The 15,024-nt window shown below is 37.0% G+C and overlaps 1 protein-coding gene across 12 annotated transcripts in view; it reads left to right on the top strand.

Moving 5' to 3' along the window:
- ULK4 (unc-51 like kinase 4) overlaps nt 1–15,024 on the top strand; it is a 255,460-nt gene that overhangs the window by 154,713 nt on the left and 85,723 nt on the right. For 11 of the 12 annotated variants that reach the window (XM_039570901.1, XM_039570876.1, XM_039570906.1 and 8 more), the window contains one exon: nt 7,615–7,800. In XM_039570901.1, coding sequence (XP_039426835.1) covers nt 7,615–7,800 — 186 coding nt within the window. Of the gene's footprint in view, nt 1–7,614; nt 7,810–15,024 lie in introns of those variants that run through there. The other variant, XM_039570913.1, reaches the window with a different exon arrangement.

Here is a 15,024-nt window from a genome sequence, read left to right as displayed (position 1 = left end):
TGGAGCTGCCAGTGGTTGTTCTCTGTATTCATTGGGCTGTGTGGCTACATAACCCCTTATTGCTATTTTGAGACATTCAGTTCTTTGTGAACTATATTTTCTGGAGATAATGGAGGTCTTAAATTTTGAAGTAATCATCACTCTAAAATATTGACTTAAAATTATTTTCCCTGCTTTGCTACTTCTGCCTATCTTAGCATATTTATAGTTTCTTATAGTCACTTACATAGTTTCTTAGTCACTTTGAATAATTGTTTTTCTTCACTGAAATGTATATCCCTTAAGTAGATTATTATCCATGTCTCATTTACTTGTCTTTTTATTTTTTTCAAGTTCTACATGGTTTTCTCTCTCAATAATCCCTCAAAAAAATCAATGTGAGTTACACTTGAAAATGTCAAAAGCTTCAAATCAATTTTTCCCTTCTGTAGTTGTGATTTAGTCTGTCACTAAAGGCATAGCAAAGCAAGTTTTGGAAACCTAGATTGCATGTAAATGAAACTTCTGAGACCTAACAATGCAAAAGGAGAAATAATTACAAATTCTGTCATGTAGGAAAAACTGCAAATATGGAGAATTCAATATTTAATCCTGAGATCATTATGAATATAATTGATCAATAAGAGAAAAATAAATTGAGTATTTAGTCTTCTCCTTGGCAGTTTTGTGTGTAAAAGTTAATTACACTTACCTTTTTTGGGTAATGTGTCTTTGCTAACATAAATGTAATTTGAATATTTTTCTGAAACCTGCAGCAGTTGTAGAACATACAAAACACCTTCTAATTTTTGATGTACCCATTATACTGAAAAAAACCCCACTTTTGAAATCACTTCAGTGTGGATATTAACAAACTTTCAGAAACCATGCCATATATCTATATATCTATATATAAAAAGGAATTTTGTTCTCTGTAGGTCCTAGATTCAATTCCTAGGTGTAGATCTTTCAGTCTTTTCTGGAGCCTATTAGACTGCTGGGAGAGAACTTTTTGTGACTTCTGGTGGTAGGATTCCTCATTATAATATTTCTGGGGAAATTTGCACTTGATTACTGTTACTGTGCTCTGTATACTACTGTTGAAAGTCCAGTTAATCATGTCCAAACGTGAAGAGGACAAATACGAAGCCTCAGTGCACATGGATGGTCTTTTCTAGGCACTTTCTGTCTCTATATTGCACTGACTCTATGGCTGTGCCCAGACTTTATTTTCAGAGTATGTGAAGTTATTTGCTAATGAATAATGAAAATGACTGCAGAAGAATGATAACTGTGGAATTTTATTTCACATTTCTTTCTCTAGGAAGACAGACTGTTCTGTGGTTAGAGTGGAGAGACGTATGTTTATTTCCTGTATTTGAAATGTTACCTGGAAATTTTATTTGAAGAATTCTCCTATACAGAGCTACCCTAGAAACCAAAAAAAAACCCCAAGCACCAGAGGAAAGAAGAAAATGTTGTTGCATGCACAGAATTTCAAAATGGGGATTTAGTTTCTCAACAATTAGCCTAGATTAAAATGAAGTGAATATATATGTATATATATATATATATTTAAAATATTTTCCTTTAGGTAGGAGAATGGCAGTCTTGCCTTAAGTAAAAATCTAATATTTTATTTTTTAATTTTAAACTGTGTGTATTTACTAATAAGAATAGCATAGTAAAGCTTGCAGATTAATAGTGATGTTTTGCTTTTACATTTTGTACAGTGTTTGCAAAATCATCTTCCCCATAGATCCCCATGGTGCTTCCTTTATAGAACGTTCTGTAATCACAGTAACGATCTAATGAATATCTATCCCTAATCGTAATAAACTCTCCATGTGTATAACCTCATTAATGCACCAAAATAGTGTCCCCTCCGGGTAATCCAGACAGTTCCATTGTACCTCTAAAATTAGATGCTGTAACAATTCCAACGCTGTGAAAACTGCCACTTCAGCTCAAATGATCACACGTTTCTTGCAGTGGTTTGCAATTCATGAACACACTGCAACTCAGTTTCAAATAGTGGAATTTTTGAGAACGGACTGCAGAAATATGGATGTGCAGCAACAAGAAACTTCCTGTTCTTCACCACATTAAGTCTAAAATACACAGAGCAGGTTCTATCTAGAAAGGAAGAGAAAATAGAATTTTGTGTAATAAGCTTTTTTACAGGAAATTATAACATGGCCATAAAAATTAAGCGAAGAGTAATACACTGCCTTCATTGCACAGAAGTCTTGCCATGAGATATTATTTTAAAATAATAAAAAAAGGTGAAAAATAAGTTTTGAGTTAAAGAATGGCAAAATTTATGACCTTAGTTCTTCAGTAATTTATTTTAAAGTTCTGGATTTTCTTCAAGCTATACACTAGCCAAGAATATTAGAAACTTGGAGTATTGCTAACTTTTCTACCTTGCTGAGGGGCTGAATCCATAATGCCCTCTAAGACTGATAAAAGGAAGCAGAAACTTCTTGTAATTGTATAATACTAAGGGGCAGATATTCTTTTAAAGTGTTAGAACTAGCTTTTTCATGGGTTTATGCTCACCTAAAAGAACAAAGATTATAAATGCATTTCGAGGAAATGTACTTCATACGAGATTGAATTGTTCTGATTAGAAAAATAATCAGAATGCTGTTCCATCTAATTAAGAGCTGAACCATCCATCTATATTCATTGTTGAACAACATGATTATGTTTTTCCTATTCTTATTAAACATGAGATATTATTTACTTGAAAGCTGATTTTTCATTTTTGGTTTCCTGTAGTTACAGGTATTTGTTACATTTTAAGCCATAGATTTTGTTTTATACCAGTAATGTTCTTCAGATCCCCTATTCTTTATAAGCAGTACTAACACTGGCTCGCAGCCAGTGCTGAATTTCAGGTTACCAGCTTACAACTTTTGACATCTAAATCACTACTTGTCAGAAGTGAAACAGCAAAATGGTGAGAGTTACAGAGAAAAATGCTGATGTGGACATACTTAAATAGGGACATTGCTGAGAGTTCCTCTTCCACCTTAATTATTGATGACGTAGACTGTAGGCCAATGATTCTCATTCCCTCCAGTGTAAATATGGCCTTTCCTACTCCAAGCTTGTTTTTCTCTTCATACGAGACCTGTCCTGCTATTGTTTTGCCCTGAATTTTCCAGTGTAACAGCAACTTGCTCCCCAAAATCTAGTTAACACTGAAGCTCGAAGAGACTCTGGTGAAGCAGAGGAGCAGAAGAGCCTGAAGTACAACAGGGGATGAAAGATTTCATTGGCATTGGTGATTGAATAATGTGATGTCATAGCTGGCAGGTGTTGGGAACTGTGGAGTGATACTTGGAAAATGGTCACCGAAAGCCTGATACCCTCTGAAGTGCAAGACTATATGATGCCAAGACAGACTGGATGGAAAGTTTCCTTTCACTGGATTGAAAGGGTTTTCCTTTCTCCTGTTGGGGAACAAAGAGCAACGACGACATTGATAAATGGTTGGGCATGCCAGGAGGAGAGAAGCAAGGCCATTGACCCAAGCACAGCTCTTCCTCACCTAGGACAGAGTGTTCCACTGCCTCACTAAGTGGGTGTTCCTGCTGCAATCAGCCTCCCTCAGGAATAACACTAAGCAGCTGGACTTGCTTATTCGCTTCCTTGACAGTCATGGTGTTGGGAAGAACCCACTGGGGTTTGTGGTCCTTGTGTGTTTCTTCACACGTTTGTTGTAGGAGCGGTCCTTTATGGCAACTGACACCTTTCCACTCCTCTGATATTTAATGAATATCTCAGGAAAAACCCCTTGGAATCAGTCTCACTTCCAAGTATGGCTGTGGTGATTACTGAATAAACATGGGATTTTTGTGCCTGTGGAACCCAGGGAATTAGCTTCCACTGCAATACCCAGGCAAGGATATATCTGTCCAAAATTTTCACTGATTTTCATTTTTTATCTTTGTTTAGCCAACAAACAGCATTTGAAAATTGAATATCATCCCTGTACTGTGATTTTCTTCAGGGGGTGGTTGATGTAGCTGCCTACACTGATCTAGTAACAAACTGTAACTTGGAATGCTGCTTTTAAAAGGTGTGAGAGACATACATTAAAGTAGTTGTCCATCCTTTCTCTAATGGCATTTTATTTCGGTGAAGGAAATACAAGTTGTCTCAAAGCCCCAAGTGAAACCAGCAGATTTTTTTTTAATTTGGTAAGGATTGAAGATATAAATGGAGCTATAAAGCTTGTTACTATTTGTAGCTTTTCCTGCTTTTTAGCCTTGCTAATTACGTTGATGAAGTTACTAGATAAGTCGGGATAATGGAAAGGAAATAATCAAATAAGTGGCATTTAGATTGGAATGAAGAAAAACCATGCAGCAAAAGTGAGGAAGAAATAGCTGCTGTGGTCCTGTCACTTGCATAGTATTAGGTCAAATCGAATGTGATATGTCTTGGGGCTATATATTCAGAGATTACATCTCAGTTCAGTGTGTTTTAAACAGCAACTCTATGAAGCTAGTGGAAAACAGGATTGTATTTGCATGCAGATCCCTTGGGAACTGCTGCTTGAATATTTGAGAGATGTATGTCTGAGGATGTGTTCAGATTGCTTTAAAGTAACTGTATAGGTTTTCCTTAAAATGAAAAATTCAGGAATTTCATACTGAGGATTAAATAAGTAATCATTATTGAAATTACTTGTCATATTACATGAATGGTTGGACAGATTATATAAATTGTTTCCTCTTATTGTCTGTAAGGATGGTCTGTTTAGTGTATTTTAATCTAGCTTCTTTGACGTAAATAATACTTCCAGAATTAAAAAAACTAGTGGGAATGATGAGGTGTTTTTACCCTTCTGTACCTAATTGGTTAAGACTACCACCAACATATTTTGTTCAGGTCATAGATTATAAGGTGAGACAAAACTATTGCAATAATTTAGTCGGGGGTTATATATAGATGGGATTTTCCTAAATTAAATCTTCATTGGAGTAAATGGTTTTGTTATTTTTTTAGAAAAAAATTATTTTTGTGATATTTGAATTGCCTTTGATGGAGAATCTGTCTCAGTTCTAAGAAAGTTGTTTCAGCAGTTAATTGCTCTTATTAAAGAGAGAAAGAAAGAAAAGGAAATCAAAGTATTATCTTTCTTCTAATCTGAATTGCTTTGTCTAAAGTTTTGAGCTATCATCTCTTAGCAGTCCTTTTTCAAGTAAAGGAATTAACCTATCCTCAGCCTACTTTTTCTCACATACAACTGAGAGGATATGATCAAGTCCCCTTTAACCCTCCCTCTGATTTGCTGTAGACACTGAATTCCTTCAGTCCTTGGCTGTTACATTTTCCAATCATCTTCTTGCCTGTTCCCAAGAAACCGCTATGATTTTTTTTCACTATGTAGTGGTTTGGTCCAAGATACTCATTACTGTTTATCTTCTGTGAGATAAGAATTAGGAGAAACGCAAAGCAGGCACCAAACTTGAAAGAATATAAAGAAGTTTATTAACAGACCTAAAAGAGGAAAAAAAAATTATACCACACCTTCAGAACTCTCCTCCTCCCCCCACCTTCCTCTCTTCTCCCACTGACAATGTAAAAAGACAGCCCTTAAGATGTTCAGTCTGTTTACCACTTCCATAATAACCTTGTTCAGTCCATTTAGAAAGAGAAGTCTCTTCTTGCTCGTGCTATGAAAACAGTATCACAACGAGACAGCCGCCCACTTCCAAATATTGTTCAGTCCATTCAGGAAGAGGAGTCTCTCTGCCTGCGTGTGAGTCCCTTCCCCTGACTTGCAGCTTTTCCCGCAACTGCTTTCGAGGGTCCACTCTTGAAGTTTTTTGGGGTACAATTTTAAGGTTGAGCCGTTCAGAAACAGAAGTTCTCTTCACCCATCTCTGGGAGCATTTCATCTCTAAGAACAGAGGCCCCCTTCTCTTTCTCTGGGAGCAAAGGGTCATCCTCATCTTCATCGTTAGGACTATCTCTGGGAGCATCTCTAGGAACTGAGGTTTTCTCCTTTTCCATTTGGAGCAAAAGTCCTCATCTGGTCCATCTTTAGGAACTGAGGTTTCTCCTTTCCCATGTGGAGCCAAAGTCCTCATCTGGTCCATCTCTCCCTGTCCAAACTTCTCATGAAATTACAGCAGCATCAGCATCTGCCTATCTCAGCGCAGGTGCTTTTGCTTACGAGTTGAACACTCCACCCCCCATATCTTCATGAAATTACAACAGGATACTCTGATATATCATAGCTTCACAACAGAATTTCAGCTTTAAGCATCTCCTCTTTCTCTTCCCTCAGGTTTTCAGCTCTTCACAGCACTAAAAGTGTTAATCTCACCTCAGCCTTGCAGCTGGAATGTTGCTTATTGCTGTTGGTCACCTGACCTCTGTAGGACAGCGGTGCCTCTTTGCTGAAGTCTTGGCTGCAGTGGAGAGGGGGGGAGCCGAGCCGCTCTGGCTGCCCACAGCCCTGCTGGGGGGGAAGGAGGGGGGGGTCCACAGGTGGAACAGGCCCATGGCTCCAGGATGGCCGTGGCCCAACCCGGCCTGGCCCGAGCAGGGACTGGGCCGGGCCCGCTGGCCCCCACACAGGCCCTGCAGCCACCTGTCCCAGCGCTGGAAACGAGAGAGAGCTTGGGGGGGAGTTTGTCTATTCTCAAGTGTGGATCACAGAGGCGGTCACAATTTTAAGTGGCTTAAAGAATTGTCCATATTCAAACTGGCCACTGATAGGTTCTGTCAGGTCATAGAGGAAGCTGTAAGCACCCCTTAGCAAGGACATCACTTCTGGGACTATGCTTGCTAACCTATGACACACTAACATTTGTCAACTCTCTGTGCTGAAACTAGGCATTGCATTCCTGTTGTCTTTCCAAAATGTCATTGTCAGTGCCAAATACAGGCATAATATAATATCTCTACTTGTTATTTCCAGATTATACTTTCAGGAAATATATAAATCATTTTGATAGTGGTGTCATATTGTTAGAACCTCATTTAAAGATGATCACTGGTCATGTCCCTCAATGTTTTTTGTAATTTTGCTTCCCAGAAAAGAATTTTCCATCCTATTTCTAGGGCCTGCTCCAGTGTCTGATCTTTAAAGGAGTGCAGAAAAGCTGAAATTCAGGAAAATAAAAAAATCTTCGAAATGTACCTCCTAATGTGACTACTTAAAATCCATTAAATAGCTAGATAGCCTGTGCTCTACCTCAAGGGGCTTGATTTAGAAATAATTAAAATTTTATGGTGTGCATGATGTAGAAGATTAGACATCATGGCTATAATGATAGTTTCTGCTATTACTGCTTCTATTTAAAGTAGAATAAAATTACATAGTTGGGAGCAACATTTTTGGTGCTGTTACGATGTCAACTCTAGATAGACTACTGGACAGAATCATAGTGGAGACATTGTTATACTGCTGCTTAAGAGTAGATATATTTTAATTATATTTTCATCACTTTGTTATGCTTAGTTTAGTGGAATTTTGAGTCAGTCAGCTAGAAATGGTTCTTTCCTGGCACAATGCAAATGTTAATACTCTTCCAAATATCCAGTGATATGCAATTTTTCTGAAATTGGAATTTGATTTTTGCTTGTTCATTTTTCATTCATTTTTAGCTTCCCAGTGAAGATACTGAAATATTCGTGAGTGCCTCACAGTGCTTATTATTGCTGGTTCAGCTGTATGGAGGGACGAATCAGGAGAGTATGTCTCCAGAAAACATGGACAGCTTTGCTGCAGTACTGAAGTCCAAAAAAGATACACGAGAACTTAAGGTTTTGTTGAAAATTGTAAAGAGACTGGTGAGTTGACATCTAACCTTTTTCAAAGTCTGCATGGTTCTTTTATATCATTTGGTAATTTTTTTGTCTGGTTTTTTTCCCCTCTTAAAGGAAAAAATATTTTAGAATAATTTTAAAAATAAAATATGCTAAGTTGAATATCATGACTTTAAATTTCACTTTTCTGGAGGAGATAGCTTTCTACACTTAAAACCTCTTACAAAATGATTGTAGGAATTCTCCTGTTGCAGTTAACCATTCAGCTATTTAAATAACTCTTGCCATTTTTGTATTTGCTTAGTAATTCAGCTCTGTAAAGTATTGAAACCATTTTCTGAATGCCTTCTGAAAGAACTAACCTTGTAGCATTCAATACCTGTTCAGAAACACAGTGGTTTATTTCACAGTGAATAAAAGGCTACTTTATACTTGGAATAGGTTTGTGTGTGGGCTGTTGAGTCCTCATTCTCCCTGAGCTATAGGGACCACTTGTGCTGGAGTGGCTGTAACGCAGAGCGCCAGGCAGTGGGAGTCGTGCAGGGGCTTATTCTGGTGATGTTATTGACACGTAGGAGGTTCACTTCTGTCGTGCTCCAGCACAGTGGAATGACAGCAGCTTATGTCTTTCAGGTAGCTTAGAAGGAAAACTTTGGGTATCTGTAGCATTCTCTCAGATAATACTATGGGTTTTTGTATTGAAGTGTCTTAATAAGAAGCTTTGCCTGCATTGTCAACAACATTGCATTGGATGAGTACTTCATCCTTCACTCTCTAAAGGCAGGAGCTTTCAGTTAAAAGAGGGTAACTGCCCCAGTGTAAGAGGCAGAAGATATTTCAATTTTGCAAGTGCAGTGCTGGCTATTAGAGTAAGACTACAATCCATGGCAGCAGGAATTAAAAGGAAGCAACTCCCTCGTAGAGATTTCAGAGGTCTTGTCCTCTTTCTCCTGCCTACTGTGCTTACATCACAGGAAACTAAACACCATACCCTTCTTCCCTGTTTTGCCCTATCTTGCCCTAAAAGAAGCATAAATGTATAAAATTAAAGTTGATATGATGTTTAAAATTCTAAAGATACTTCCTATCAATTTTAGCTTGTACCTCTGCTTTTCTTTCTGAATAATTGTTTTGATGCATAGAACTGGCTTTTGCTTTTCTCCAAAAGCAAGATGAGACAAAAAGGCAACAAAGTGTGAGGGAAGGAAAGAGAAATGAAGCTGCAATATACATATGTAGATTATTTCATCTTAGCATAGCTACAGACTAGTAGTGACCTAGTGTGCAGGATACTTAACATGGAATCTTGTATTGACTATTTTAAGAGAACAAAGCTATGCTGTCACCTTTTGAACCTTGCAAGTTCCTGTACTTTAAGTTCCAGTATTCTCCTTTGTACACCTGGTACTCGTTATTTATAACGTCAGGCACAGATTTTTCTGTAATTATTGTAATGAGATCATAAGATTTCTTTTGAAAGCAGGGTTCATAGATAATTTGACAGATTATTTAATAAATCATATGTTATTTCTCTAAACTTAAAAAGTCCTGTTCAGGGGAGATTATTATCTTGTCAAAATTGTCGTAATCACAAAAGACGTTGAAATATAATCATATATATTTAAGAAGGATTCAGCCCACATCAGCTGAATTTTGAAGCTAGAGCAGTGTTTTTCAGTATCTGAGCAATATTCTAATAGAGGGATCAGTAAGTGCACCAATTTTCATTGTTGCCAATCAGTGCTTATATAGAGCAACTTTTCAATTTGTGGTTACATTGACTTTGCTGGTGCAGGTAAAGGTATTGCTTATGTAAGACAGGAATGTACAAAAAGAGGTCCATGTGGTTATGCTACAGATGCCTTTATGGCATGTATTGCTGGAAATAAGGAAGGGCATAGCAGTGTGACTACTTAACCTTTATCCAAGTGTTTCACCTGACTGCAGTGAGCCAATGGAGGCAGATCTCTCAATTTCAGAGTCTTCAGTTTAAGGCATATCAGAGAACTTGATGTACAAGATGACCTTAATTTGATGAACTCTCTATGTTGTTATAACTTAATAATTAAACCACTGGGTTTTATCTCCAGTGGGTGGAAGATTTCTTGAAAAAAGTTGGAGATTTGAGTTTGTTGGTTTGTTTTGTTCAGGTTTTTTAATTATCATTTTCAAATTTGACCAGCAAATTGACTACAGGATAATATAAACTTCTTGCAGCACCTTCTTCACTAAATGTTTTCCTACAATTTTGTTGCATTCATTTCTTAAACAGAAATAAAGATATATGCCAGACTTCTTGCAGACTTAATACTGGAATTGCTATGAGCATCCCTTTTTATAAGCTTTATTTTGCTGTAAAAAAGAATCATTAGGAGAGAAAATATGCTTTGAGCTAATTTCTGTAACCGTGTAAGTAAGTAAAGATCATCTAAAAGCTTTAAAGAGGCAGCATTGACTGTCTTCTTTCTGTTTTCTTTATAATTACCTCTTAGTTTTCAAAGCTTTGGGCTCTGTCAAGCACAGGTTAACGAGTTTTTTTACAAGAACGTTCTCTCACTGGCATTGATATAATGAACAGAAACTGAATAAAATTATTGAATCAAGGAACAGGATTTGGAGGTTTTTTTCCTTCAGACCTTCCATGAACTCTCTTGTTCTGGTTGCTTCATCTTGGCTTAGACAATGATGCTATTCAGATACACTTAATCTTTTTAGCAGCATTTTTGTAACTGATTGGTGACATCAGTAGAGTGATTGCTTGCTTTTTTTGTTCTGGAAGCCTCTCCTGCCACTTGTCATGGAAATCACTATCTTATCATTCCATCTCTTCTGTAAAGATATAGTGCATCTTAAAATGAGTCCAGTAAATTACCTAGATCAAAATAATTTTGCTTTTGTGAAGCAGAAGGAATTTTCATTTGGGAAACAGGTAGTTGAGCTTTTGCCTACTTTACTGAGAAGTTTTTAATTTCTTTTTTTCTCCAGAGGAAAAAAATCTCCCTGCCATCCCAATTTATCATCTAGTATGTAATGTAAAGGCATTTTTTACAGAACTAGCCAATATCTTTCCACTGGACACATAATTGCTGTGGGATTACAGCTTGGTACTCACAAATAAATTATTTCAGCTTTCAGAACAAGAGAAGACTCTTTCTTACTTCCATATAGTAATAAGGAAAAATTCCTCTGAGAAAAATGAGTAAATATTAGGCTTTCTGCACTCACTGTGAAGAGAGAATGTTTTTCCTATGACTTTTCCCTTATATATTAGTCAGAAAGGATATTGAGTTCCTAAATCACACCTTTTTCTCCTGATTGTCTTTCTAGAATCTCATTTTTACTAACTTGTGTATCATAACTGTCAAAAAGTTGTGCATCTTTTTTTCATGAGCAACTAAGACATTTAGGATGTCGTCTGTGTGTCATATACCGCATGGGGGTATGTATAAGGATTTCTCAAATCATTTTAGGCTGTGTAGGAGAGACATTTAGGCTAGAATGGTATTACATGAATTGTGGCAAAATTCCATAACATTTGTTAATTTCATTGTAGGACTATTGAACTCTAATTTGATTTCCCTGCCAATTTGAGCCACAGAAACAGCATCACTATGTACCTGTAGGGAAATTTACTACCCTGTTTCAAATGTACCAAAGCCTGGGGAACCACTGATCACTATGTCTAAGATGTCGTTCAAATCATGGGGTCCTTAAGTGTTTCTGTCATGTAGATTAGCAATGATATCATCGGCACTTTTATACAAAGATCTGCTGCATTCGCATCTCTTGAATAGACAGCTCAGTGTTTGTATATAAAAATATATGTGTATATCTTTACTGCAACAGGTCCTAGATTAGGTCGCTGTTATATTAATCCCTGATCATGTATTATAAAGACATTTAGAGCTTGGGGAGGTACACAGTCCAAGTACACAAATGTTTGATTTAGGGTAGCAGTTCTGCAATCCCTCAGTAAGTTGAACTTCTTGCTGGAAGTTTGCTCCTTAGTAGATTCCCACAAGTACATCTATAGGGAGCTTCCCTCAAAGAAAATGAAGCAAAATCCCAAGAGTTTCTCAGCATCCCTTTTGCAGCTTCAGCTCCAAGGACTCAGCACCAGAAGGAGGTGCTTGTGCAGCAATTCCCAGACGTGTCTGTTCTCCCATGGTCTTAAAAGGCTGCGGGAACTTGTTGGCATATCTCCTGCCAAGGGAGCACAGCACTCAAATAATCTCAAATTAGCTGGTGAAAACTTTCTATGCATCTTACTCCTCATCTGAATCTTTTAAGCAGCCTGTAATTAATTTAATTAGTTGCTAAAATAATCCATAATATTCCATTGTTCTAAGGAATAATTTTATGACAGAGATGTTTGTTGGACTGTGAACACAATACTCACTTGTGAGTTGCTGACATGTATAGGTATAGTCACTGTAAACAAACAAGCTTTCCTGAAATTATACATATTCTTAAAATTTGTGTGACTTACAGGAACAACTTCTGTCCTTCATTAGTGTTAATCTCTTATTTTCAAGTTGTTACCAAGCCTGCATCCCTTCCTTATAGACTGTCTTTTGTTGGCTTCAGCCTACAAGAATAATGTCCTTAAGACATTACTATTGTAAATATATTAAAAGGGAGCATTTCATTAGATAAAAACAACTTTGATTCTCCCAAATAGGAAAAAGCTAATCAGCATTAGGATACATTATGCAGATCATAACAGGATGCATTGCTCAAAATTCTTTGAAACAAATACATGGGAAGGAAAATGCACCTTCACCCTTCTCGCTGAGTTGGGAAGCTCCTGTTTGCACACTCAGGCAGGGGTTTTTTTTACAGTTGTAACGAAACTGGAGAGGATCTCCAGAGATGAGAGATGGGGAGGCCTCCACCTCCCAGCGTGACTTGGCAGCCTTCTGCCATGGCACTTTCAGGCCCTGCCATACCCTAACACAGGGGCAGCAAGTGGGGTGGTGAAATTGCCTTGGGCTAGGGGCAAGTGAGACTGTTCTCCCCTCCTCCTCCACTGGGTTTTCATCTATTTCCAAAGTAAGCTTCTAAGTATGGCTTTTTCAGTTTTGCCTGTGGCTTGACTGAAATACAATCTAATGACACTTTTTAAATAAAAAACATTAAAATGTTCCCGATGAATATGAACAGTCTGCAGGGTTATTTGTGAATTGGATTGCTGGACCAGGCCATTGCCATTGCTCAGGAAGCAGCAGTATGTTCAATTTTACAGCAAAGGTTTAAGAAAACTTGGTTTAAATTACTCAGAAGATAAATGCAGCTAATCACAACTACACTAATACAATTTAAATGACAAACAATTATTTAAATAGAGCTAGTATAACTAGCGTAATTTAAAGAAACTCACTGTTTGATGGACAAAGTTCTCTTGTGGCACAGCCCTTTTGCAGTTTTGAAATTTATGTTCAGCTGTTAGTGTCATATGGGCTCTACCAAATGCTCATGGAAATGAAATATTGTACTTCTACCATTAAAACCTGATAGAAGATTCTTTCTTAGCTTAGTAAAGCATTTTAAGTAGCTGGGAAGGAAAACAATTAATCAGTGTCATTTTTGTATAATCAAAACTTAATAATATTCCAGTTTGTCCTCACACATTCTACAAGCAATACCAAGTCCTAAGATACATATTATTTCATCTATAATTATATACTTGGTATTAAGGATAACATAGCTTTTCAAAAAACACTTCTTTTAAGTGCTACATGAAAATGTTATTTGTATGTCTAGTAATACTTAGGATACCCAGATGTGAGAGGGATGCTGAAGTTGGTTTATATTTGAGATCCCTTAGCATTCTTTATAGTACTATACATGGTTAATTTTACCTGGCCTAACTCGATTCTGAGTATTGAAATCCCAGACACAGTTTTTCACTATAGGTCTGATAAGAATTTTCATTTTTAATCTGAAATGCTTAGATACTGTTTCACCTTAGAGGCACAGGCATGTTTCACATGTGTGCCTGGCTTATGGAGCTTGTGAAGGGCTAAATTCAGGCTCACTTACACTTTGAGTAACTCATGGGGTGTTTTCAGGATGCTGCATAGTAGGACAATATGTTAGCAGCATCCTTGACTTTCTCTTTTTTTTACATTTGCATTCTATGGTTTCTACTGGAAGAGAGGGAAGAAGATTTCAGTATTTAGATTTACACACTTGGTTAGAGCACTGATAGGATTTTAATCGGCCTTTCCATTTCTGATTGGCCTTCCTTTTAGTTTACCTTTTTGATTTTTACAATAACCTTCTTTTGGTTCACCAGAATTCTTAAGCACAGCATTCTAAAGTTACATACTAATGGGGTTTATTCCTATGTTTATCCCTCTGTCTTATGAAATGAAACAGAGTGAGTATCCATGAGTAAGTCTCAGTGAGTGATACAGTCCCCAGAATTCTTATCTTCCTCCATCTTGACTTTGGATCCTGTCCAGAAGCTCTGTAGCTGTTACCAGATTGGAGAAAATTTTGCTATTTTTTTGACCCAGAGCACTAGATGGTACAGGAATGCTCTGCTTATTTTTTCTCATAGAAAAAGCAAATATTTAAATCTTGATAAGATTGTCCAGGCTTATAGGATCACTTATTTCTGCCTACATCAGAATCCTATTCTGCCGTGTGAATTTAGTACATCTCTGGCTACATTTGCTGCATCAAATGAGATGTAGAATAATATCAGTTCTGTCGCTGAGAAGGCTGGGATGGTGAATGATAGGGCTACTAGTTCACTTTATGTGATATGGTTTATATCCTTGTGTATCTATAACTGTGAACACAGTGTTGTTTGGTTTTTGTATGCGTCTTGGGATACTCTTAACTCAAAGTGTCAAGAAGTTTTTAGCAACCGCAAGAATCAAAATTTTATTTGAATTGGCTCTAAACTGAGAGATTTTTTTTTTAACCACTGATAATTGGAGCCTCAAAACCTGTTCTATCAAAAATAACAGGCTTCATGTAACCTGTGATAAAATCATGGTCCTCATACAACATTTTACTTAAGAGAATCTATCAACACAAATCAAATAGGATTGAATTATTAAAAATCTCTCATCCTGAATTTTAATACTAGGTTGCACATATTTCCATGTTCTGTAGCATTAATGGGAGCATATGAGCAGTAGGTGCTGCTTTCATTATTAACTGAATTTCATTAGTCTGTAGATGGGGACGTCATTGTGATTAGCTCAATCCAAGCATAGTAAAAAGTAATTTCTT

This window comes from Corvus cornix, chromosome 2 (genome assembly GCF_000738735.6).
Source record: "Corvus cornix cornix isolate S_Up_H32 chromosome 2, ASM73873v5, whole genome shotgun sequence".
Lineage (NCBI taxonomy): Eukaryota > Metazoa > Chordata > Aves > Passeriformes > Corvidae > Corvus > Corvus cornix.
The sequence above is the reverse complement of the archived record's forward strand: the minus strand, read 5'-3'. Positions and strand labels throughout refer to the sequence as shown.